General features: G+C 33.7%; 2 protein-coding genes across 2 annotated transcripts; one reads left to right on the top strand and one right to left on the bottom strand.

The window, feature by feature from the left end:
- The first annotated feature begins 2412 nt into the window (after positions 1-2412).
- LOC132749329 (tubulin epsilon chain-like) lies at positions 2413-26157 on the top strand. The gene is made up of 12 exons (XM_060739060.1): positions 2413-2569; positions 4660-4733; positions 5574-5693; positions 6265-6380; positions 6882-7003; positions 11713-11779; positions 13636-13756; positions 14622-14824; positions 17054-17194; positions 20151-20291; positions 22019-22193; positions 24165-26157. The coding sequence occupies exons 1-12, from the start codon at positions 2545-2547 to the stop codon at positions 24321-24323; spliced, it is 1464 nt and encodes a 487-aa protein (XP_060595043.1). The 5' UTR covers positions 2413-2544; the 3' UTR covers positions 24324-26157.
- On the bottom strand, positions 7469-11508 carry LOC132749328 (tripartite motif-containing protein 2-like). Its single transcript, XM_060739059.1, has 4 exons — positions 11468-11508; positions 11235-11288; positions 10443-10692; positions 7469-9989 (listed from the first exon to the last, which is right to left on the bottom strand). Exons 3-4 carry the CDS (start codon positions 10669-10671, stop codon positions 8545-8547), a joined length of 1674 nt encoding a protein of 557 aa, XP_060595042.1. The 5' UTR covers positions 10672-10692; positions 11235-11288; positions 11468-11508; the 3' UTR covers positions 7469-8544.
- Positions 26158-27791: the final 1634 nt, after the last annotated feature.

Genomic DNA, 27791 nt, shown 5'->3' with positions numbered 1-27791 from the left:
TAATTTGGTAATCATCCTACCATAAGAAATATTGTCACCTGTGCCAAATACTGTGAGTACAAATATATCTCCTGCGCATGTTCCTATGTAACATGTAATCCACTTCTCTAAACCATAACTTGCAGGAACCAAAAACTCCTCAAAAACTGCATATCGTCGGGTTTTTCCCGAGTAATGTTCCTTAGACGATTTTAAAGTTTGTCGGGACTTCTTTTATAACTAATGCAATTTCATTGGAACTTTACAGGATTGACCGGTATCTCAAGTACATTACGCATATTACACGATTTTTCTGGTTGAATGATTTTTTTTTCAAAATAGCTGTATATATTTTAAAGAAAAACTATGCTCATCTTTGAGTAAAATATTTTTATTGCAGAGATTTAATGAAATCTATAAAAATTTTACTGAATATGTTTTATTTTGATATTAGAAATATACAAATCATGTATAGTTATCTGCTTTCTTTAACGCGGGTCAAGTTAATCTGGTCCTATCTTTAAACAAGAGCGATCAGTGATCACATGTGTCGCCTCATGATGGCCAATTTCATGTTGGGACAAGTTTTGTGACAAACGGACAGACAGACGCCCAGTGCACAACTAGACTTGGTACTGATCATTCCACGTAAAGGTTGGATAAAATTGCATCAGTAGTTTATGAGGTGTAGTCCGGACAAGCTTTTGTGTATCTGGCAACACACAGAAAAAACACCTTTTTATCAAAGGGCCATAACTCGGCCAAAATCATTCAACCGGAAAACCCGTGCAATATGTGCAAGGATCGACTTGAGCTACAAATCAATCCTGTAAAGTTTCATTGAAATTGCATTAGTGGTATAAGAGTAGTAGTCCGGACAAACTTTAAAAATTAAAATTATTAAAGGGCCATAACTCTGACAAAAATCATTGAACCAGAAATTGCTGACAATATGCACAACTAGACTTGGTACTGATCATTCCTGTAAAGTCTGGATGAAATTGCACCAGTAGTTTATGAGGAGGTAGTCCGGACAAGTTTTGTGACGGACGGACGGACAGACAAACAGACAGACGACGGAGAAGTGGTCCCTATATGTCGCCACCACTCCGTAGAGGTGACACAAAAAAGCCAGTTTTTTAATGAGACTAGTCTAGTACTGTATATTCATAGTGTGCTCATTTATAATGTGTATGATTTAAAGCATAATATATCTTGGAAAAACGGAGCAAGTGAATGATCTCATTCTGATATTTTGCACAGTTGTTGACCTACATAAAATCAGGTACCTATATTAACATATTAATGCATTATAATTAATATACATACCTGAAAAAAATGGAATATCAATCTTGACTTGCGAAATTATTTTCTATCATGTAAAATAAAACTCAGTGTAGTCCCTTAATGAAAAAAATAAAAAAATCTACAAAACAACAATTTTTCTTCAAATTTATATGAGGTACAGGCCATGTTTAAACATGGAAAAACGCGATTTAGGGTAATTTCAAGTATTTTCATCATTTTCTGTTAACCCATTACTTCATATACACGCCTTTTAACGCCTTCTTCACCCCCCCCCCTTTTTTGTTGTCTCAAATGGTGAAAAAATGCCTTATTTAGGCCCCCAACACTTGTTTTTGTTTGAGAACTAATTTAAAAAAGTGACCACTTTTTCGGCGCGGACCCCCAACCAAAAGATACATCGGGGTTGCCAGAGGGGGGATGTGCCCCCTTCTGTTTGGGGGGTTTGAAGGGGGGCGGAGTCCCCCTCATCGCCAAGAAAATTTTGGACTTGTGAGAGGCTATAAATGACCTCAGATTGATCATAAGGTAACGTGTAACCAACGCTGAAAAGCATTTGACTCTGTCTCAATCCATTGAGAAGTTGCAGCACTTTAAAATCAATTATGATGGAAAAAATCAATGCAAAATAGTGATTTTTGGCAATTTTGAGATGTCCCCTCGTTGCCATGGTAACAGAAAATTTAAGCCTAAGCATGTTGTTGCAAGGGCAATGGTCCAGTCAACATTTGTGCCAAGTTTGATTAGTATTGAAGCAGTTTTTATAGTATTATAGCAATTTGAACTTGTAACGGGAGACTTTTCAATGAAAACAGCCATTTTTCACAAAATGCTCATGAAGTAATGGGTTAATTAGATCGCACAAAATATATACATTATTTCTTTTGGTTAAAATTTTCTTAAAATTATAGTAGATTTTTTTACAATGTTCATTTTCTTGAAATATTTTGGCTCATCCGGTTTAGCCATTTGTTCGCGTTGAGAAGTATAACAGCCGGTCTTTTTCATGTCCTTGGTAAGTAATTGTTACATATCTACAAAATTTAGTCTTAGTTAACCTGTACATTATAGATTATTAAATATTATCAGTTACCTCCCTTTAATAAATATACTGGACAATACAGGCGCTTGAAAATGTTTTCATGAGCATGAGCGTCCTATTACATTGATTGTTCATATGGTAAACAAAAAAAGTAATTCAGAAATATTTGTAAAATATGCAGTTTTTCTTGGCGACATCGTTATAACATCGGTTATAAAATGACACAATCAATTGTTGTACAAGGTACGGTCATGAATAGTTATGTTTGTTTATAAATTTCGGTAGTGTAATGTTATTTCGCGACTTTTAAAAGCAATCTATCTTGATGATTGAGTCAAACCACTGCTGGAGATCTATACTTTGCGTGTCACTAGTATGATGGATTAAAATAGGTATAAAAGCAGGATAAAAGTTTAAAAGAATAAAAACAGGACAGGTGTGTCTAGGGTGATACATTTTTAATCTGGCTAACAGCCTTCCAGACATGACATAGTCTCTGAAGCATTCCAGCAATAAAAGGAAATTTAGTGTGATTATCATAAGAAAATATATAGGATAAGTGTCTCTGAATTCCAAGAATATTGTAAGATAAAATATTTGTTGTTGTTTTTTTGTGATCTTGTTTTAATGACATAGTCTATGCCTGTTAATTATGATACTGCATAGTAATTACAAATAATACACAGATTGACAGTTTCCGAACTAGCAGATGACAGACAATTCTATTCAGTAGAATTGCGAGTAAAGACAACTGATTGCCTATCTCACTGTATAAAACATATGTAAAATGGTTTAACTGTAAATTTAAATACCTTCAGTGTCAAACAATGTGTTGAAATATATACTGAGACAAAGCTAAGATCACAAGCTTTTCATTGATGTAATAAATTATAAAATCATACATTAAAATTGCCCCAAACTAGCGGTTTAAAAAAAGCTAAGTTTGCATTGTTTTAGCATTAGAGATATCGATTCTACTTGAAGATAAGGGAAACAACTTGTGTTTTTTCACTTGATATACCTCGGTTATTTACGTAGTTCATTTAGAAACTGTCAATGGGTGTATTGTGATAATCCCTGCCATGTAATGTGTGGCTCATCAGACTATACCCTTCATTTTTTCACCAACAAAAAAAATTTTGTTGAAGTCAATGTCAGAAAACAGTTAGTGATATCAGAGTATGTGTGAAAATCATGACTATAATACTAGTAATCTGATGATGCCAGGTCAACTTGTCCCATGGTCACAGTGCTTTTTTTCCCTTTATTTTACAGCCGAATAAAGGCTATATTTTCCCCTTAAAATGCCTGTGCACATTCTTCACCAGAACCATGACTTAACAGCAGCTGACACATCAGCTAGAAGATAGAAAGCTGTCCCTATAGAGAGCCTCTGCTATGTACCATGCATGTTAAATTGAATTGAAATTGAAAATGTTATAAAATGTGTGGGTAAAATCCATTCTTAGTTGTTGGAATTTGATTTTCCTTTTTTCTGATTTATTGCTCAATATTTTCCTCTTCAGAAAGCCACAGGTTGTTTTGAAAATTTAAAGAAAAATCACTGGGTCAACTCATCACCATTTTGGTCAGTTCTTTCCCTACCTTTGGTTAACTTGTCCTGTGGTCAACTTCTCACTTTTTTAGTCAACTCATCCCCTTTGTTTGGTCAACTCAATTCAACATGCATTTCAACTGGTCTTTAAATGCACATGTTGTGTATAGCTTTGATATAACCCACTTGTTACATGTTTTAACTTATACTAAAGTAAAACTTTTCTGATAATATATGAACTTTTTGATAAAAAAGAAAATAGGTGACGACTTACAAGTTAAGGGACAAGTTAGGGATAAGTTGACAAAAAATGTGAGATCTTCTCCATATGAAAAAATTAACTGTTGATTTTCCTCAGAATTATTGGAATTGGATTATTTATTTCTTTTCACCATTCAATATGATCTTTAACATCTGTCATATTTGTCAGGCATATAGGTTACATGTACACTGACATTGGCTTATCAGTTACTAGCAGGAGATAAAAGGTAGAAAGTGTTCAGGGCTGATTAAGTAACTGAACTGTAAACTTTAAACCTGTATTCAATATAGATGGGTACTACATTTTGTACACATTTTTAATATCGCTATTCAGTATGATTATTGTATGTATGTGCTGAAATTACCCCTACAAGGGAAAACAGAAGAAATGCCCCTGCTACATGTACATATACTTTACATCAAAAACATCTAGAGACAGCTCTGGGAGGTAAAATTGTTAAAATCTTAAATCATAATATTTTAACTTTATATTTTATCCATTTTCTATCTTTTAAAGTTGGACAGTGTGGAAACCAAATTGGTTGCCGGTTTTGGGACCTAGCATTACGAGAACATGCAACAGTGAATAAGGTACGATCTTGCTTTTATTGTTATTATATATTACACCATTGAACCATTTCATACATTTTTACCCTTAACCTGCTGAAACCAAATGTGGGTAGCCTTTGCCGTCATTATGAAGCTAGGTTAGCCTGCATGTCTGTACAGTGAGCCTGACCAGGCTCTTTATCTGACCATCTTCAATTTTTTTTCTGGATATATATAAAAAATTGACTCAATAAATTTAGCAGGATAAGAGTTATTATTTGATTATTTTGATGGTTGAATTACGTAAGACTGACAATGCAAGAACACATTCCTTGATTCATTCACAGATTACTTGTCCTTCATCAATGTAGGTTCAAATCACATGAGGGATTCTTTCATATTAGGTGGCTATCTATTTAGTTTATCATTTATGGAATGTTTGTGGTTCTACTCTGGTGCCTGAAATAATCATGATAATGCACAAAGCGGCTAATCCTTCTCAAGTAAAGTTGGAAAGTCGCTCCATGACCTCAGTGACTTTAAATCAAATGAAACCAAAAAAGGTTTTTATCAGATGACATAGAGAGGTGTTTTCAGAATAAGTAATTTTCCACATGAAAAAGTACATTTTCAGTTAAATGTTAGGATAAAAGTTGTACTACCATCTAAATGTTGAACATGTTCTTTATTAACTCTTAACATGCTTAATGTCTTAAATGGACTTGTCCATCTTAAAATTTGAACAAAAGCATACATAATTTTAGGAAAATTTCAATACATTTGTATAAACATGTATCAACCAAATAGTGCAAAGTCATGATCATTGTCTGCACAGAATCTGTTGTCACCAGCGGACTAAAAATTGTGTATTTTTTCTTCCAGCATGGAACATATGATGAATCTTTGAGTAGCTTTTTTCGTAATGTTGACAGTAGATTTGATGACCCTGCAAACATTCCTGTTGACCAAGGCACTGGTAAAATTAAGTCACTTAAAGCTAGGGTAAGTATCCAATCTTTCAGGCTAGATAATCAGTGAAAAGCTCCAAATTATATCATTTTTTGCATTTAAGAAAAATGACCTTTGTGCCAATACCAAGAAACATGAATAAGGATGGTTTTGATTTTGTTTGGATTTAAATAATTGCTGAAGGCATATAAGTACTGCACAGTCACTTAATAGATTCTGCAAAATAACTTGTCTGTTGCTGCAAACTAAGGTCAAAGACCAAAGTTTTTAATGCCAAATTGCATTGAACCAAATTATCAAAGAATTCAATGTACATAATAGATCTTATAGCGATTTTCATCTATGACTCAAACTTGTATAATTATAATGCAAGTTGGTCAGTTATAGTATAAAAAATAAGAATTATGATATAATGAATATTAAAATTTTATCACAATTTCATTATTTATAGACCACTTAAGATAATCACTTAAAATTTTACATAACCACTACTGTTTAACTTTCAAGATCTCAATTATGTATTTGAATGCCTCAAAATATTTAAATTGATTATTGGTCTTGGGGAAGTTTTTGTTCAAGTTAAACCTTGTTGTATTATCTATAGGCAGTTCTTGTTGACATGGAGGAGGGAGTTGTCAGTGAGATGATGAAAGGTCCTTTACGGGAGGTGTTTGACTTTAAACAGCTGTTAACAGATGTCTCAGGAGCAGGAAATAACTGGTATTATTTTACTATTAGTCTATGGAATTATTGTATGGAGCATTTATAGTTACTACCTCCCTACTAGTTTGTCCATCCTAGTCACATTGTCTCAACAAGCCTCATTGAGGCCTGGCAAATAACACTATTTCATCTTGCAGGATCGAAGAACAAGGTCACTTTGACCTTGTTTGTCAAAACAGTTAACAACCAATAACTCAACAACCCATGGGCTTTTTTGGACAATAAGGTAAAGCATATTGAAAGTTAGGCCAAACAAATTTCTTACTTTTTTACCATAGCAAAGATGAGCCGACTAGCTGCCGCCTTTTTGTTGTTGCAGACATCAGAATCAGAACTTTTATTTTTTTACATAAATAGGCATCAATATGTCTTGAAGCAAAGTTGTAGTCATGATTATACACCATTTTTTATAATAAGCAGAAATCCTTACATCAAAGAGTAAAACCACATTTCTGACTGTTGAAAGGTGTCCTTAATTTTTTTTTTTTTTTTTTACAGGGCTGTTGGGCACAAGATGTACGGAAGTCAGTATAGAGAACATATAAGCGATATCATACGTCGAGCAGCTGAATTCTGTGATTGTTTACAGTGCTTCTTCATTTTACATTCCATGGGTGGTGGTAAGTCACTGGAGTCAAACACCTTAAATTAATTTCATTCTTAGACATTAATATTATTAGTGTAACTTTGTAGCCAATCTTTTTTCCTTCTTGAAACTGGACCAGTAAAAACAACTAGATCCCAATAAATGGAAATTCCTTTTGTTGCCCAAAACATGGTGCCAACTCATAGAATTTTCCCCCCCTTAAATTGAGTCATTGATCTTTCGGATTCAAAATTGGCTGATGTTGGGAGTCATTATAGCCCAACGTCTGCATGATTAGCTAGGGAGAGTGTTAACCATTATCTTGCTGGAACCAAAAGTGATTAGCCATTGATATTGAAATCCTTAAAATTTTGAATGGACTGTTCCAATTTCTAAGCTGGGCATATCCATTACACATATTCAGCAGATTAAGGGCAAGAACTACGGCCCACAGTTGTTAAAGGATTAAAAGTCAGTGAATAAAAATAGAAAATCAGTTTTCAAAATAAAAGGAAATAACTTTATTTAACTTCATAAATAATTTTATATGGTACAAACATTAACCAACTAATAAATATTGAGAACTCTACAAAGGTAACTTTACAAATAGATTTTTGAATGCATAATGGTAAAATAAATATTGCAAATAGAGGTTTATTTCAGTAAATGAAACGGGAGTATACATGTATACTGAGAGGAAACTTGAATACATTATTTCAGCAGTATGAATAGAATAACTATAATATATAATACCTTCTTAAAAAAATGCATGCTTTATAAGCTGTAAGAACTTAGTACAAAAATGGTCGGCCTACATTACTGGTATATCACCAGGTCAGCAATCACATTTGTGTAGTCTGATAAAACTTCTGTCATATGCAAAATTGTTTAATTTTAATGTTGAAATCCTCTTATCTATGAATGAACAATTCTAAATTCAAAGTGGGACAAGATCATTACACAAAGTTCATTTCACAAATTTAGGTTTGTTAAGATTATTATTAGCAAAAGGCACAGTAACGACTACAGCTTTATACAGTAACACCTGTGAACAAAGGCCACCTAAAGGAAAGACCAAACAGTGAAACATGGCCTTTATAGACAAGTAGTCTTTATTTTTTAGTGATACTATGTCCTATTTAAGTTATTGAAAAATGGCCTTTATTTAATGGATGATGTTTTTTCAAAGGTAGTCTTTAACACACATTTGACTGTATTCACCCAAATGGACATCTGTAGATAGTATATGAATCTTTTGTAAAGTAGATTTATACTTGTGAAATATACATTGACAAAATTTAAATTTTGATAACAAAAAAGTAGTTAAAATTCAAGCTGGAAAGGAAATTTACCAAAACCAGGTCAGTGGGTTATGATGAGAAAGTAAAAATCTAAATTCTAAAATTGAAATAAAAGGAATCTTTGAGCAATATTATATCATATGATGGTATAACATAAATATACTACATCCCCCTATTTGTATTAGAAGTAAAACAACATTAAAAGGAAAGGCACAGGTTTTGATTTTGGAAGCAATCTCTGCATTATTTTCAATATTTTTTATCATATAAAGCACTACACTGTAAAACCAGTATACGAGTTAGGTTTCCAATTGTACACTCTAACCTCACAAAAACCAGTTCCGCACAGTAACACAGCAATGTTATTTTTGGGCGTTACAGCGACGTTGATTGGTTTAACATCTGGACCAATCAAATTTGTGTCCTTGACAAGAGTAGTGTAATAGTGCCCTTTCACTGAGAAGATTTCAACTCTAAAATTAGCCGAGTCAGCAATAATTATGTTGTCTTCAGAATCTGTGGCGACACCTAGTGGGGTATCCAGTTGGTTTAGTTGATTTCCTTTTGACCCAAATGCACGTTTAAAATTTCCAGCAATGTCAAATATTTTAACACAATGATTACCTGTATCAGAAACAACCAGATAATCTTTGCTTGTTGCTGTAATGAAATACGGTTGCATGAAATGATTTTGACCACGACCTTTCCATCCGAATTTCACCGAGAATTTCCGCTGCTCTGTGAATATCAAAACGTTATCAGCAGCCAGGTTTGTTATTGCAACATGATTGGACGGAGTTGTTGTTATTCCACTAGAATTATCAAATTTGTAATAATCTCCATAGACTTGCAGACATCTACCTTCCATAGAATACATCCGCATTATTGCAGAGCCTGATTTTGCAACGGCTATCATTATATTGTTTTCCTTTGTAACTGTCACATCATTCACTGTACAATTAGTATTGAACCTTGATTTTAACTGTCCAGTGTTAGAAAACACAAAAATACGGTTTCCTGCCCTATCTGAGATAATGAATTCACCTTTTGTGCTAACAGCCAACCCAAATGGCTTCATGAAGTCGTTCACACCAGGCCCAAATTTTCCGAAAGATAACGCCATTTTATCTGAACACGGACCTTTACCCTCATTTGCTGAAAGCTGTGGGTAGAGACCTGCACCTGTATATTGAGGCTGTGGAGGTTTTTGATCACCAGGTTCTGAAATAGGGACAAATTCAAAAGGTGATTCAGGAGCATCAGAAGCCGGTTTTGCTTTAGGAAGTTGAAGATAGCCGGAGATATCTGATATAGCAGAACCTACTGCACCCACAACACCACCAATGCCGCCTGAAATAAGATGACTAAAATTATATCCTGATGAAGGGTCCCCACACTGATGTTGCTGCTGTATATCTCTTGAAGTGTCTTGTAAATTACTGGCATTGGCCGGAGTTGGGCTCACACTTTTCGGTCTAGGGGGAACTGGTGGAGCAATGGTGCCACTTGAAGGTCTCGGTGATACAGACCGAGGCGCTGGTATTGGTCTGTCACCATTTGATCGTGGTGAAATTGATCTAGGAGCTGGCACTGGTTTTAATCTATTTTCAGCAGCTTGGTTAACAGCCTCATCACTTGGTCTTTCAGGCACTTCAGATTTATTATTTGCATCTTCCACGGTATCAAGAAGGCTAGATACCATGTAATTATCAGGTAAACCTGGAACAATAAATGGTACATTCTTAATATTCATAATAAAACATACCTGTTATTATGCTTTGAGAAATTTGCTCACTTGAGATGCCATTTATTGATTTATGATTGATGAAATGGTGAAAAAAATGGAAATTACATAGATCTTTCCATCATAAATTTAAGCTCTATTGAGGTCATGAACATAAATGTGTTCTCATGAAACACGATTTATTTGTCCAGAAAAGGTAATTCAAGGTTGTTTTAATAGCCTATTTCATTATCAAGGCTGAAATTTATTATTAAACACAAACATAGGTTTACTTAATAGGTTATGCTGTTGGCATATAGCCTTAGTAAAGATGTACACATTGTATTTGTCACAGGTTAATCTTCCGATATAGTTATCATAAATATCCTTTAAATCTAAGTAAACATTACATCGAAGTTTACCATAAAAATATCATGTAAAAAATTTACCTTGTAATCCTTGAGGTGGAACAGTCACATCAGCTCGACAAACTGGGCAAGGAAATGAACCAGTGGTGGAATAGTTGCTGGTTACATAGTCTTGTAGACATTCTAGACAAAATGTATGGATGCACGGGAGAGCTTTTGGATGTGTGAACTCGTTAAAACATATTGAACATGTCAGATAATCTTCTCTGATCCGACTACGAAGTGTCAAGCCCTTATCAATGTCCGACATAATGTGTAGGTGTCTTTACGACTGAAATTGAATATAAAAGAAGTGAAAAAAAACAGCACTTCTTTATGACCTGTCTACAGAAAATTGGATTAAATGATTTGAATGCTAGTCTTCCTTTAACCAAACATTTTTGGAATACAATCTAATTTTCTACAGACACTGTCGATGCCCTACATTTATGTATGAAGTATGTAGTAGAATGAATTGGCTAAATTGATTAGTGTTTTTACCCCACATTTAAATAAAATGCTTTAACATTTAAATGAATGTTTTAGCCACAATTACTTACATTTCATAGGTATTTAGTATCCAATAAGTTTTACACTAGACTAATACTTATTTCCTCAAGTTTGATTATACATGTATAATAATATGATTGATATTTAGTCACTTGAATTTGGAGGAAACTAACTGCCCTCAAGTTGATGAGTCATATTACAATTTTCAGCAAGTTTGTTTATTTCCCATCATTACTTTTTCATAAATATATTATTTTAAAAACGTTTAAATTGGCCGGCAGTGATATTCCAGTTTTAAATTTCATGCTTAAAGTGAAAACATACCTGTCCAAAGTGCATCATCAGGAAGTGGGTCATTTAGAATTTGGATTACTTCCCCTGGAAAAGAATAATCTGAATATTTGACTTATGTTCTCCAGCTAAAATATGGTGTAAAATCAGCATTTGTTTAAATTGTCATTCCACTGAGTTCTTAAGTCATGTTTAGTACTGTTTTGAATCTTAGTCAGTGTAATTTTAAATGATTGAAAAAGAAAATGTTTACATCAACAACCTACCTCCTTTGTGAAGAGTAATAAGGGAGAAGTTCATAATATTTGGGTTGAAGGCCACTATTTTTCCTTTTTTTATTGTGGTTGCAGATCACTAATTGTTTTTATGCTATAAACTGATTTGCTAGACACAGTATTAAATTTCATTTGTTTGTATCTATAACTTATAATATTATTAAAATGCTATATTTTTAGCACTCGGATGTATGCTAATCTTATAGTCTATTTTTTACTATTATTCTATGTTACAGGCACAGGGTCTGGAGTGGGAACTTTTATCTTAAACTTATTAGAAGAGGAATATCCTGATGTTTACAGGTGAATATATTGCTAATATTTATTATATTTATCTCTGAGTTCAGAAATAAGTACCAACAGCTAGTCCAAGCTGTTAATAACAATCATAACAATGTCAACTGTTCAATATAATCTATATTATGACCATGGCCAAGTGATTAAGGTTGCTGGCAAGTAACCTGCCACACACTTCCAGTTATCTGCCACACACTTCCAGTAACCTTCCACACACTTCCAGTAATCTGCCACACACTTCCAGTAACCTGTCACACACTTCCAGTCACCTGCATTGCGCTTCCAGTAACCTGCCACACACTTCAAGTCACCTGCCATGCGCTTCCAGTAACCTGTCACACACTTCCAGTCACCTGCCATGCGCTTCCAGTAACCTGTCACACACTTCCAGTCACCTGCCATGCGCTTCCAGTAACCTGCCACACACTTCAAGTCACCTGCCATGCGCTTCCAGTAACCTGCCACACACTTCAAGTCACCTGCCATGCGCTTCCAGTAACCTGCCACACACTTCCAGTCACCTGCCATGCGCTTCCAGTAACCTGCCACACACTTCCAGTCACCTGCCATGCACTTCCAGTGACCTGCCACACACTTATAGTAATCTGCCACTCACTTCCAGTTATATCTGCCACACACTTCCAGTAACCTGCAACACACTACCAGTTTCTGGCTCGGCACTTCCATTAACCTGCCATACACTTCCAGTAACCTGCCACACACTTCCAGTAACCTGCCACACACTTCCAGTAATCTGCCACACACTTCCAGTTACCTGCCACACACTTCCAGTAACCTGCCACACTTCCAGTTTTCTGCCACACACTTATAGTAACCTGTCACACACTTCCATTTTTACCTGCCACTCACTTCTAGTTTCTGCCACACACTTCCAGTATCCTGCCAAACACCTCTAGTAAATTGCGACACACTTCCAGTTACCTGCCACACACTTCCAGTTACCTGCCACTTACTTCCAGTTACCTGCCACACACTTTCAGTTTCTGCCATACTCTTCCAGTATCCTGCCACACATTTCCAGTAACTTGCCACACACTTTGAGTTACCTGCCACACACTTGCAGTAACCTGCCACATACTTCCAAGTTTTGCCACACACTTCCAGTAACCTGCCACACACTTCCAGTAACCTGCCACACACTTTGAGTTACCTGCTACACACTTCCAGTTATCTGCCACTCACTTTAGTGTTTTGAAATTCGGAAATGCAATATAAATGTATACCTTTTATCAGGTATGTTATCTGACTAGCTGATGCAAGGTTGGTGGTTTAACAAATATAAGGCTTTAGAGGGAGTCAACAGAGATTTTTTCCTCCATTGCAAAAGTGCCATATGAACTTTATGCAGCTCTTTATTTGAGATACAAATTTCTAGCATATACAGGCCTTCAAATTCAGAATTTTGCACATCATTTTATAGGGGCTCAAATCAACCCCCTTCCCATGTTAACTAGGCCCAATACTAGTCACCCTGGGTCACAATTATTATACATTCTGATTGATGATCAGTATACTCTTTTATTAATTAGAAAGCTGGTGTTTGTTGTTTTATCGAAATGGCAAGAAATGTGAACATTTCGATCATTTTCACATCTAAGTTGGTAATTTTTAGGTTTGGATTTTTGTGGTGCTTTTTTTTTTCAGGGAAAGATTGACTGTAAATCGTAAATAAATCCGTTACAAGTTTATAACAGATTTGATAGAAAATGTTTATGATATAAAAAGTGCAATGGTGTGTTGGAGAAGTTAGCTCAACTTTTTCACGAAAAAAGTAAAGCAAGAAATAAATTTCTTTCATTCTTGAATAGTACTTTATCAAAATTTATCATACCATATTTCAGGTTTGTAACAGCAGTATATCCGTCAGTTGATGATGATGTAATTACCTCCCCTTATAACAGTGTTCTAGCAATGAGAGAACTAACTGAAAAAGCTGACTGTGTTCTGCCAATAGAAAATCAGGTATATGTTAAAATGATTACCTCCCTTTAATGATTTTTTTTTGCTGTTTGTGATTTGTCTCCCTTTATTAAATTGTTTTATACTTGTTGTCTCCTGATAGATTTACTAAAGTTGTTGATCATATTTAATTTTGTTTTTAATTATTACCAAATTATCATACAAAATAAATCAGTTTTGATTTAAATGAATGAAGCTTAAACAGCAAATGTTGCTATACAATTGAAATATGATATGTTCTTGCCTGGATTATTTCCATCAGATTACTGAAAACATATATACCATTATTTTACCCATAGTATTCCATAATTGTACAAAAAATAAAGTGTTTTCCTGTAATAATACAGCTTATAGAGGTTTATGAACCAGTTAAGGCACTCTTTAGTTTGTTCTAAACTATTTATTTCCTTACCATGGCTAACAAACGTATTTTGATTGAAACAGTACACTTGTAGAATAAAGGGATCTCGTGTATTAAACACGTCTATACAGCCATGTACAATAAAGAGCATATTTGGCCTAAAAACATACTGAACTTGCCATGTGTCACGGCGAAGTTGTCGGGCAAAAGCAATACATAGCTTATGTTAATCCGACAATAAACAAACATTGACTTGACTTGACTTGCTTGACCAATATGGTTTTTCCAGTTGGATACTTTTCCAAATATATCTTCTTATTGTACAGAACACTGTATTAACATAAGTAAACTAGACCATTAGTGCAACTGTTCACACTATATAAATACACTAATTATATGAAGTAAATTCAACCAAAAAACACAAGGCAGTCTGAGATAACATTAATAACATCCAAATCTTCATGAAGAATGGTTACTAAAATTAAAAAATGTTGTTTTTTTCCCCAGGCATTAGTTTCTTTAGTTAATAGAATCAATCAAGCAATTCCTCCATCAAAGACTGGAAAGCGGACATATTCTAGTGTGGGTGGTGAAGTGAAAGCTGGGAGTGCTATAACAACAAGTGACGGAGGTGTGGTGAAACCGGCCAATGAAAAACCATTTGATACCATGAATAATATCGTTGCTAATTTATTATTGAATATGACAAGGTTTGTTTCTTTGTAATCATTGATCAAACATTGCATGATTATAGATAGATAAATTTATTTCAATATACAATGGCATAGGCATATAGCACACCATAAAATATGAAAACAAAGATTAACACAAACAGATACAATATGTATGAATTGATAAATATCCCTGCCAAACAACATTATATATCGAGGATTACACAAAAAAAGCTCTAATTTCCAAGTTAAAGTCTGAAACTGTTAGTTTAGGTTTGCTGACCTTAGACCTGAAAGGTCAAGCTCTAGTTTTAGGGCATGTATTTTTTTGTGTCAGTCAGGGTCAAGTTGTTTTTATGCTCCCCGAAAAATTTCGGGGTAGCATAAGGTCGGCGCCTTGTCCGTCTGTCCGCACAAAAAGTTTAGGTATATGAGCTAACTAATGGTACACTGTGAGGACTTCATTCCGTAAATAATAGTTAGCTCATAAGGAAACAATAGTTAGCCCACAAGAAAACAAAAGAAAAGAACAATAGAAATAGCTCATAAACCTGAAAAATTGGTATGGACATCCGTCCGTCCGTCCGTCCGTCTGTCTGTCCGTCCATCTGTCCGTCCGTTGTCTTGTCCGGAGCATAACTTGAAAACCCTTGGATATAATTTGTTGAAACTTCATACAGTGGTAGAGGGCATTGAGGGGGAATGCAGTGTCAAAGAACCATAACTCTTTTTTGCCCGGATTTTGAATTATCTCCCCTTATAGAAAAATCTTGTCCGGGGCATAACTCTAAAACTATAAGAGATATCAACATGAAACTGTGTAGGTGAATAGATCTCAATGGGTAGATGTGCAGTGCATAAGAATAATAACTCTTTTTGTCCTAATTTTGGAGTTATTGCCCTTTGTTAATTTTAACACTTTGAACTTTGTCCGGAACATAACTCTAAAACTACCGTATAAGAGATATCAAGATGAAACATTGTAGGTAGATAGATCTCATTGAGAAGAGGTGCAGTGCAAAAGAACCATAACTCTGTTAAGCCTCATTTTTGAATTATCTCCCCTTTTAGAAAAGTCTTGTCCAGGACATAGCTGTAAAACTATAAGAGATAGCAACATGAAACTTTGTAGGTAGATACATCTCAATGGGTAGGTGTGCAGTGCACAAGAATCATAACTCTGCCTTGCCTAATTCTGGAGTTATTGCCCTTTGTTTATTTTTACTTTTTGAAGTTGTCCGGGACAAATGGAAATCATAAGAGATATCATCAAGAAACTTTGTAGGTTGATAGATCACATTGATTAGAAGTGCAGTGCAAAGAACAGTAACTCTGTCTTGCCTAATTTTGGAATTATTGCACTTTGAACTTTTTCCAGGGACATTACTCTGAAACTACAAGAGGTGTATTTTCCTGTGTCCAAAACCTATTCGGGGAGCATCACCCGGCTCGAACAGTGCTCTTGTTTCTACAGTCACTTTCAGATTTATCTAGAAAAAATGGCTGTTATTTGTGGAAACACTGGATAGAACTGGTACAGATTCCTGCATATTTGTTATGAAACTTCGCACTGGTAGATAGCTAATACGTGTATGCTGTTAAAGTGGCACAAACTTAAATGAAAGTTACAAAATATCTCTAACATCTGTATAAAGTGAATTTTGTGAAGATGTTCGTTTAACTTGATGATAAACATGTTTGTACTCAGGGCTCTCTCTGTTTTAGGGGAACCTGTACAAGGGGGAATTTTCATTTGGTTTTCCCTTTTTGGGGGAATGTCAGGCAATTTTTGCTGCAAATACATACAACAGCATTAAAACAAGAAAGTACTAAAAAGTTCTTGTCTATTATAATAAACTACTAAATAGTTCTTACCCGCACTTGGAGATCATTTTCATTAAAAATAAAGGGCTCCAATTCTAAGCAAGACAAGTCCATCAAACAAATTTTGGTGGGAAAACGTTAAAAGAAAATTTGATGTGAAAATGAAGGTAATACAATGTCAAGAAGAAAAAACACACTTTGAACAAGGACTAGCATGACTGTCTTTTATTCAGTATTTAATATTTAATTAAATGTAGACTTGTTAGAATAAACAAGAAGTAATCAGCATTTTTGGTTTCCATTACAAATTCTGTTCTTGAATTTGATTTATAACGTTACATTCATAATTTTAGACATCTGTATCATTGTTATTGTATATTCTAGTTATTAATATCATTGCATTTGTGACCTAATCTTTTACATCATTTATTTTGTAACTTTTAGCTCGGCCAGATTTGAAGGATCATTGAATGTTGATTTGAATGAGATAACAATGAATCTTGTACCGTTCCCACGACTACATTACCTCGTGTCCAGTCAGTCACCACTTTTTACGCTGTCTGACGTGAATCTTCCACCAAGAAGGTAAGGAATATTTTGACTGGCCGAGATCAACTTTGGTTAAACAATAATCATAATAATAAAGACTTTATTTAAAGAGGCAACACAGTTGGGCATGTCCAGTCTTCTCTATGAGCCTCTATCAAATATACAATGTTCAAAATATAAATTATGAGAAACAACAAATAATTTTATGAAGAAAAAATGCTTCTTTACTAATTATTGTTTGTTCAATGGAATTATACATGTACAGTTTAACTTGCTTTGACCAATTCTGAATTGTAGAAATTATGTTAATATTTTTTACTTCCTATTAAAAGTTTCTTAGTTTATTAATGCATTCAGTCATCAGTCATCACTTAACTATTTCCATTGTACTTGTAAATGTAGAAATGGAATTAATGAATACCGTATAAATACATATTTCTGCGGGCTTAATATTCTGTGATTTTTGTTAAAATAAGAAGAATTTTTGCTTATCTTATTTCTGCGGTGTCATCATTCTCACATTGATGCGATTTATTTCCATGTTTTAATTAAGATATTTGTACAGAAACAGACAACATTTGAAGATTTGTTGATGTTACATTACTTCCGGTTAAAAATGCTGACGACTTATAATGTGTTTCGTTGACATCATCATATATCGGTATACATGTATACACCTTAATAAACAAAACACAACAACTTTCAAACCCAATTTGAATAAAAGAACGTCGATCATTTCATTTAAGTGGACATATGTAGATAAGTATGAATAAAAAACAATGACAAAATCGCACATAGACACAAGATCTTGTACAAATACAAAAAAGTATGTTTATTACAGGTTTTAATGGCAATAACAAACAATGGTCATTTTTTTATCCAGTCTTTGATAATGATACATGAATTGTTTATTATATTTTAAAATGAAAAAAATAAAACAGCGCGATAAACAATGGTGTAAACTGCACATGAACACATTTTTAGTAAATGCAATTATATACAATATAATTCTTATCAAGTATTTGTTAATAATATAAAATTATTCTTCAGAAAAAATGATATCTATTTAAACAAAAAGAACAAGCAGAGAAATTATTTTTAGCTCACCTGTCACAAAGTGACATGGTGAGCTTTTGTGATTGCTTTTCATCCGGCATCCGTCCGTAAACTTTAACTTTAAACAACATCTCCTCAAAAACCCCTAAGCCAGTTTCATTCAAACTTCACAGGAATGTTCCTTTGGTAGTCAACTTTTAAAATTGTTCAAAGAAATTAATTCCAAGCAGAACTGTGGTTGCCATGGCAACCAAAAGAAAAAACGTAAGAGCTAGAGCTTAAATATTTGGCATGAAGCATCATCTAGTCAGTTTCTACCAAGTTTGTTCAGATAAATGCCCTTGGGTCAAAATTGGCCCCGCCCGGTGGGGGGGGGGTCATTGATTTTCCTTATTTGTATTTAGTAAAAACTTAAAAAATCTTCTTTTATAAAACCCAAATAGCTAGAGCTTAGCTATTAAGCATGAATCATCTTCTAGTGGGTGTGGATCAAGTGTGTTCAAATAAAAGCCCTGGGGTCAAAATTGGCCCCACCCCAGGGGGTCATTGTTTTTCCCTTTATGTATATAGTAAAAACTTAAAAAAATCTTCTTTTGAAAAATCTTTACAACTAGAGCTAAGATATTTAGCATGAAACATCTTCTAATGGGTTTCTATCATTTTTGTTCAAATAAGGGCCCTGGGGCTAAAATTGGCCCCGCCCCGGGGATCATTGATTTTCTTTATATGTACATGTATATAGTAAAAACTTAAAAAATCTTCTGTTAAAAAACCCAAAGAGCTAGAGTTTAGATATTAAGCATGAAATATCTTGTAGTGAGTGTCTACCAAGTTTGTTCAAATAAAAGCCATGGGGACAAAATTGGCCCCGCCAAGAAGGGGGGGGGGGTCATTGTTTTTCCCCTATATGTGTATAGTAAAAACTTCAAAAAACTTCTTAGAGCTAGAGCTTAGATATTTATCATGAAACATCTTCAAATGGGTGTCTACCAAGCTGGTTCAAAAAAAAGCCCGTGGGTTAAAATTGGCCTGCCCCTTGGCCTATATACAGGTGAGCGATTTTAGGGCCATCATGGCTCTCTTGTTGTGCCCCCTTCTGTTTGGGGGGTTTGAAGGGGGTGAGTCCCCCTCATCGCCAAGAAAATTTTGGACTTGTGAGAGGCTAAAAATGACCCCAGATTGGTCATAAGGTAACATGTAACCAACGCTGAAAAGCATTTGACTCTATCTCAATCCATTGAGAAGTTGCAGCACTTTGAAATCAATTTTGATGGAAAAAATCAACGCAAAATAGTGATTTTTGGCAATTTTGAGATGTCACCTCTAGCCATGGTAACAGAAAATTTTAGCCCGAGCATGTTGTTGCAAAGGCAATGGCCCAGTCAACATTTGTGCCAAGTTTGATTAGTATTGAAGCAGTTTTTATAGTATAATAGCAATTTGAACTTGTAATTTGGAGACTTTTCAATAAAAACAGCCATTTTTTACAAAGTGCTCAAGAAGTAATGGGTTAAAATACTCAAACATATACATAGGGAAAGGCTTAATTTACTGCGGTTTTTAAATCTGTGGTGTCTTAATAAACCGCAGAGATAGCAGAAATAAAAAGTTCCCGCAGAAAAAAGTACTTATACGGTATATATTGAACTACATTTTGCAGAATTAATTTTTGAATTGACATCATTTTGTTCATTGCTGGCATATATATTACTTTTACAAACATTTTCCTTTGATACCTCCATGTATAATATAATTAATATAATTATTACATTCAAGGACCTAAGTCTTTGTTAAAGGAAAATAAGAAAATATAGGAAATAATGACATCAGTGTTAGATCATGATAACAGATTCTCTTAAAATTATTTTCATGTAATTAGATATACATGAGTATGCACATCTCAATAATGCATGAAATTGCTTTGAATTTATTGCAGACTGGATCAAATGTTTTCCGATGCATTTTCAAAAGATTATCAGCTATTAAAGACAGATCCGAAGCACAGTCTGTATCTGGCATGTGCTCTTATGGTACGAGGAAATGTCGAGGTGTCTGATGTTAGGCGCAATATAGAGAGGTAAAGATTTTATACATGTAAGACTTGGGAACTGAATATATTAACTTAAAGTGTCTATAGGTTTTTCTTCTTTATTATTACCACTCAGTTGGCTTGTCTATGTCTAGGCTTAGCAAAAATTAAAGGATCTTGGGACTTAAAACGAAACTAAAGAACACAATGATGTTTATCCTATAACAACAAGGATCCTTGTCTCTTTATACAGCAAAAGAAAATAACAAAAGGACTTGTCCCTTGTTTTCATTCCTGTCATTTCAAGGCTTATCTGTCTTTATGTTGGCTTTTTGTACTGTCCATAACCTTGTTGTCATTCATGGATGAAATTTAAAATAATTTTGCACACTGAGATAATGTGTCACATGCAAGACCCAGGTTTGTAACTGGCTGTCCTGGATATTTGATCTAACCGGTCTCTTATCTTTATCTTTCCAATTTCTCTGCAAATGAACAAGCTTGTGTTTTAAATTACTGAAAATTTATTTGCAAATGTTTATTAGTCCCCTACCGGTTTACCGGAGGGGACTTTAGGTTTACCCTCCGTCCGTCTGTCTGTCTGTCCGTCCGTCCGTCTGTCGGTCCGTCCGTCAGTCCGTCCACAAAAATGGATCCCGCGATAACGCAAAAATTACTGAAAATATTTTATTGAAACTTGATATATGGATAGATGGCAGTATGGAGATTATGCAAGTCTTTTTGTTTTCTTCCTATGTTGAAAATTCTGGTTGTTATGGCAACAAATAGACTGAAAATATGGCAAATTTTACACATAACCTGGATCCCACGATAACGCAAAAAGTACTGAAAATATTTTTATGAAACTTGATATATGGATAGATGGCAGTATGGAGATTATGCACGTCTTTTTGTTTTCTTCCTATGTTGAAAATTCTGGTTGCTATGGCAACAAATAGACTGAAAATATGGCAAATTTTACACATAACCTGGATCCAGTGATAACACAAAAAGTACTGAAAATATGTTTATGAAACTTGACATATGGGTAGATGGCAGTATGGAAATTATGCACATCCTTTTCTTATCTTCCTATGTTGAAAATTCTGGTTGCTATGGCAACAAATAGACTGAATTTCAAGATTTCTGATTCTAGTTTTTAAGTTTTTTCACTATAAATTCTTTATTTCTTAAGGTATTTCTTCAAACTTTAAATATAAGTTGCTTGTCATCAACCACATCATATGTGACAAGGTTTACAACTCTAGCACAAAATTTATCAGAATTACCTCCCTTGAACTTAAAATTTTCATGAAAAAAACATTGTTTTTTTTTTAATAACTTCTTTTTCTGAATGTATCTACTTCAAACTTCATATAAATGTTTCTTATTATCACTCAACATCACTCAACATTTGTGAGTGTTCAATACTCTAGCAAGACTATTTCCAGAATTATGCCCCTTTTGAACTTTTTTTTTGAGAAATTGGTAATTTTTACTCCAACTTCTTCAAACATGATAGGATTTTAAAAATGTTATATTTTGATAAAAGGGATGTTTAAAGAATAACTTTAGAGTGTCCTTCAGTCCGTCTGTTTGTACATAAAAACTGTTTCCTTTGATCACTTTTAAAGAACTTTTTCAACAAATTTACTTAAAATAGGAACCTAAGTGAATGGCCAATGGCCCTTCAGAATGTTGCTTGGGCTCTTACCGGTAGGGGACTTATGGATTGCTTGCAATACTATGATAATTGCTTGTTTGATTTCTTTTAGGTTAAAACCAAATTTAAAGTTTATACACTGGAATACAGAGGGATGGAAGACAGGCTTGTGTTCAGTACCGCCAGTCGGACAGTCATATTCTCTCCTGACACTGGCAAATAACACATGTATACACAATAACTTTACAGAACTCAAAGATAGATTTGTAAAACTTTATAAAAGAAAGGTAATGTCTTTTTTTCAAGCAGTATATTTTCTTGTATTTTTAGCTCACCAGAGCACAGAAGTCACATTGTGAGCTATTGTGATACCCCTGTATCAACTTTTTACATTTTTACAACATTTAAACAACATCTTCCACTGAACCATTTGGCCAATAGTGTTGAAATTTTACAGTAATGATCCTTTGTTGGTCCTCTATAAAAAATGCTCAAATAGTTCTGGTCTTCTGATCAACATGGCCACCAGAGCTAAAAATAGAAAAACCTTTTAACCAACATCTCCTTTGTAGATTTTGATGAAACTGTGCAAAGATTATTATTAGGTAATCCTTTTAAAATTTGTTTGGTCTAATACAGAAATAAGACTTAGATCTACATGCCTCCAGATGAGTCAAAATATTTCAATAAAATCAAACTTGAGAAAAATGTACTAAGATGTAAGGAAAAGTAAAAAGTTTCAAGATTCAAGTAATACTTTACATATTATGTGACTGATTTTTCAGTATTTACAGAAATATTTCTACTGCGTTGCTAAAGCAGTAAAGGCTATTTATGCATATTTTGATCACTTTGAGGTAATTTATGTGGTTTGTAAGTGCCATTGATAACGTGTAAATTGCTTCCTTTTGGTTACTTCATAATATTACAAATTATACAAATGACATCTCTTGGATCCCTTGGCTGATCCTGAAAAAAAAACGAAAAAAAACTTTAAATTGGAATATCCTGGTAATTAAATCTTGTCCATATAGACCAACCATATCTTCTGTTGAGCAATAAGGACCATCATGGCCCACTTGTTATTTAACTCATTCACCTTCAGAACATGAGCCTATTTGGATAATAGCACATTTGGTAAAGCTTTTTCCCTTTTTTGTCATTACAAATGTATTTATTTTATGTTTTGATCATTAAAATTTGCACATAATCAAAATTATTGGCATTTTTATCTTAGAATGATTATTGTGAGGGTCTTTTTTCTGTTAGCCAAGGGCTAGTTGCTCTGTCAATATTTGTTCTTTCTTAACTCTAAATTATCTCCCTTCCTCAGATTTTGTAATCCAGCAGGCTGCTGGAAAATAAAATAATAATAAAAAAAAGAATAGATATTCAGATGTATTTCATATTGTTGTGTTTTTTTGTCTTAAGAAAAGAAAGAAGCACACCTGTTACATGTTTTAAACAATGATATAAATGTAGACTGTAACTTCCGAATTCTAGTATTCTATTGCCCTGAAACTTCTGAAAAACATAGACTTTTCTATTGAAAAACTTCCAAATTCTGGACCTTTCTATTGCCCTGAAACTTCTGAAAAACTTCCGAATTCTAGACCTTTCTATTGCCCTGAAAATTCTGGAAAGTTCTTCTCAGGTTCCTGCTTGTGCCTGAAATAATGCACAAAGGGACACCTGAGGTCTGCCTCTACCAGTGAAGCTTGGAAGTGGGCAAATAACATTTACAGTGTCTGTGTGACTTAAAAGTCAAACAAAAACAATTCTGAAAAGTGAATTAATTTGTGGATCCTGAAAATATTCTGTGTAACTCTTGCTTTGTAGAGTCTAGGTTACATCAATTCAAATGTACTTCCAACATCTAGAAATAGAAAATTATAGTAAAAGATTTAAAAAAATGTATTTTTGGTGGAAATATTCTTTCGCTTGACTATTTAAAGAATAGAAAGTTATTGTACTCCACCCAATGTTGGTGTTGGCGTCACAATTTGGTTAAGTTTTTGCATGCAAGTTGTTATGTCAAAAACTACTGAAGGAATTGGGTTGAAACTTCACTTACTTGTTTTCTATTATGATTTAACATGAGGGGCATAGTTCCCATAACTCTTATCATCCTATGGCACTAATAAAGAGTTATGTCCATTTTCTTACTGTCAAGCACTGAGAATAGTCAAGTGGGCTATCTTACAGACAGCTCTTGTTAATGTATATCAATTAAAAGTGTAAATTATTGTATTTTTCAGGCTCATGTTCATCATTACACACATGTAGAAGGGATGGAGATGTCTGATTTTTCTCAAAGTCTCGAGTCTCTTAATTCTATAATACAAGAATACTCTGACCTTGAAAAACAAATGTTTAACCCACCACCTCCAGAACCCAGACTTCAGGTGATCACATGATTTGTACCTTGAAAAATAATTGATAAATAACATTCCTCCAGAATCTAGACTTCAGTCAATTACTTACTTGTGACCAGACTTTGATCAGTTTAAAACTCAGGAAAAAAAGTGATTTAGTCAAAACCTCTATTGGAAAGGCAAAATGAAAAAGGTTGGTTTTTCATTGACAGTTGGTCTCTAAAGTCAGGTTTTTTTTTTACTAATTTTTAGATTAATTTTTCAACTATTTAAATTTATGTTATTGCTATTCAAGTGCAAGTGTAATGCAGATATGAATGTTTTGCAAGTATGATTATAATTCATGCAAAATTTCAGACATGGACACATCAACATGACTTTTACTTAAACATAAACATTACATAAACATGAACATTTCTTACACATCAGACATAAACATTACTCAGACATGGTAATTATTTACACATGGAGATTAGTAAAACATGGACATCACTTAGACATAAACATTACATAAACATGAACATTTCTTACACATCAGACATAAATATAACTCAAGACATAAACATTACTCAGACATGAGCATTATTTACACATGGAGATTAGTAAAACATGGACATCACTTAGACATAAACATTACATAAACATGAACATTTCTTACACATCAGACATAAACATTACTCAGACATGAGCATTATTTACACATGGAGATTAGTAAAACATGAACATCACTTAGACATAAACTTTACTTAGACATAAACTTTACTCAAAGATGAACATTACTTAGACATGAAAAATCTAATACATGAATATATCTCAAACAAGAACATTACTTAGACATGACCATTATTCATTATGATGTACTATATTTTGATTTACCATATTTATAACAGAGATCTGTCCTGTATGTGTTTAATTTTCTAGATCTGCCCTGTATTTTTATTCATAATGTTTGTACATGTATTTTGAAGATCTGTCCTGTATTTTCTATTCTTTATATTTTGTATCTTGAAGATCTGCCCTGTATTTGACCTAATTATAAATTGACCTAATTATAAAAAGTATTTTTTTTAGCTCCACTTTTTAAGAAGAAATGTAGAGCTATTGTCATAACCCTCCCACAGGTGACAACCTCAGCATTGATTAACATATTTGAGCCGCGTCACGACAAAACCAACATAATGGGTTTGTGACCAGCATGGATCCAGACCAGCCTGCGCATCCGCGCAGTCTGATCAGGATCCATGCTGTTCGATTACAAACCCTATATCAAGTAGAGAAACTGATAGCGAATAGCATGGATCCTGATCAGACTGCGCGTATGCACAGGCTGGTCTGGATCCATGCTGGTCGCAAACCCATTATGTTGGTTTTGTCGTGACGCGGTTCATTTCTCAAAAACTGTCAAAGATATTCATTTTAAAATTTTATAACTTGTTCCCTATCAAAATTGAAATGCATTGCCTAAGGGCAGATAACCCTGAGAATCAATTTACTTTAATTATTTTCCTTTTTTAACTTGACATTTACAAAATATTCTATTGAAATTTGAAAACTTTTTTTTCTTGTGAAGGGGCATTTAAGTCTGCCTAGCTCTATACATGTATATTCACATAATTATAGAAGACGTGTTTTGTTTTTTTCTGTGAATAAATTTGTATAATGTAAAATGCAGAAGTGATCACAATATTTAATAAAACCATGTTAGCCTGTGACCTATAGAAGGTTTGAGAGCATTTGTTGTTAAGAGCAATTTAGTTGATAGTTAATTGTTGCTTTAAACATTTATTTTTAAACTTCCTTTTATATGTCTTTATTTGACTTGAGATATGTTGATGTATTTATTTATGAGAAACGTATTAAAAATGAATACATGAAATATTGTTTTTTTGACTTGTCATTATTCATTCGCAACCATCACATTTATCTATACCAACAAATTTTTGTCCGCTGAGCTCAAGAAGGGGTCCGAGACCATGGGATTAGTTAGGGGTCACTAGTTGGATACTCCAGCAAAATGAATTTTCCTTGTGACAGTTGATCCCCTACATTGAGTCTAATAGTCATATTACTCTCACTGTTTATTTAGATATCATGTGGGGTTAGTAGTCGATCATTTGCATAGAAATTGGTCATTACTGGTTAGTTATCCAGGAAAGCTGGTGGATCAATAATTATTTTTTTTAAATAGCAATGTAATTAGTTAATTAAGGGCAAGTTTGAATTAAGGGCAAGTTTGATTAAATATTAAAAACATGTACCTGCATATACAAGCACATTTAAGTACAACTGTACTTTTAAATTTATAGTACATGTAATTTCTATTTCTAGTTTCTTTTAAAAAAAAATCTTGCATGTTTGAGATATCTTGCATATAATGGGCAATAAATTAGATTCCAGAAATCAAAATACCCAGCCAGATTGTCATAAAATGGAATTTGTTCTGTAATCTTTAGAAAGCATTCCGTGTAATAAAAAAAGAAGTAAAATTGAAAATACATATTGTGCTTTTGTACGGTAAATTTTACCATTTGTCAATCAAACTTGTATTAGCCATTACATGTAGTCAATCAAACCTGTATTAGCCATAGTCAATCAAACCTGTATTAGATCATAAACCTTAATAAATGGAAAATTTAGGAGGTTTAGGTTCTTGTGAATGCTGAGTGATTACAAGATATATTTGTAGTTGATAAAACAGCTTTCCATCTTTCAATGATGAAGACTGATCAAAAATTTAATGTTTTGTGCCATTTAAGGTACAATGAAATCAGCTATAGAACAATAATTGCTTTTGTTAGCTAGAGCAGTAGCTTTTTTGTAATCAACAGCAATATCTTTTGTAAGTTACAATAATAGCCTACATCAACTAGAGCAATAGCTTTGTAAACTAGCGCAATAGCTTTTGTTAGTTACAATAATAGCCTACGTCAACTAGAGCAATAGCTTTGTAATCTAGAGCAATAGCTTTTGTTAGTTACAATAATAGCCTACGTCAACTAGAGCAATAGCTTTGTAATCTAGAGCAATAGCTTTTGTTAGTTACAATAATAGCCTACGTCAACTAGAGCAATAGCTTTGTAATCTAGAGCAATAGCTTTTGTTAGTTACAACAAAAGCGCAAGTATTAAAGCTACAGCAATAGCTTTTATAGGCAAGAAATGTAAGAGTTACAGGTGTTGGCCAATGACATAATCCCATTGACATGTCAAGTATAAGTGAATGTCTTCAATTGTTGTGACATGTCAAGTATAAGTGAATGTCTTCAGTTGTTGTGACATATCAAGTATAAGTGAATGTCTTTAATTGTTGTGACATGTCAAGTATAAGTAAATGTCTTCAGTTGTTGTGACATATCAAGTATAAGTAAATGTCTTCAATTGTTGTGACATATCAAGTATAAGTAAATTTCTTCAATTGTTGTGACATATCAAGTATAAGAAAAATTTCTTCAATTGTTGTGACATATCAAGTATAAGAAAAATTTCTTCAATTGTTGTGACATATCAAGTA

This window comes from Ruditapes philippinarum, unplaced genomic scaffold (assembly GCF_026571515.1).
Source record: "Ruditapes philippinarum isolate M1 unplaced genomic scaffold, ASM2657151v2 ctg5460_1_1_1_1, whole genome shotgun sequence".
Lineage (NCBI taxonomy): Eukaryota > Metazoa > Mollusca > Bivalvia > Venerida > Veneridae > Ruditapes > Ruditapes philippinarum.
Note: the sequence above shows the minus strand (reverse complement) of the source record. Positions and strands in the feature narration are given on the sequence as shown.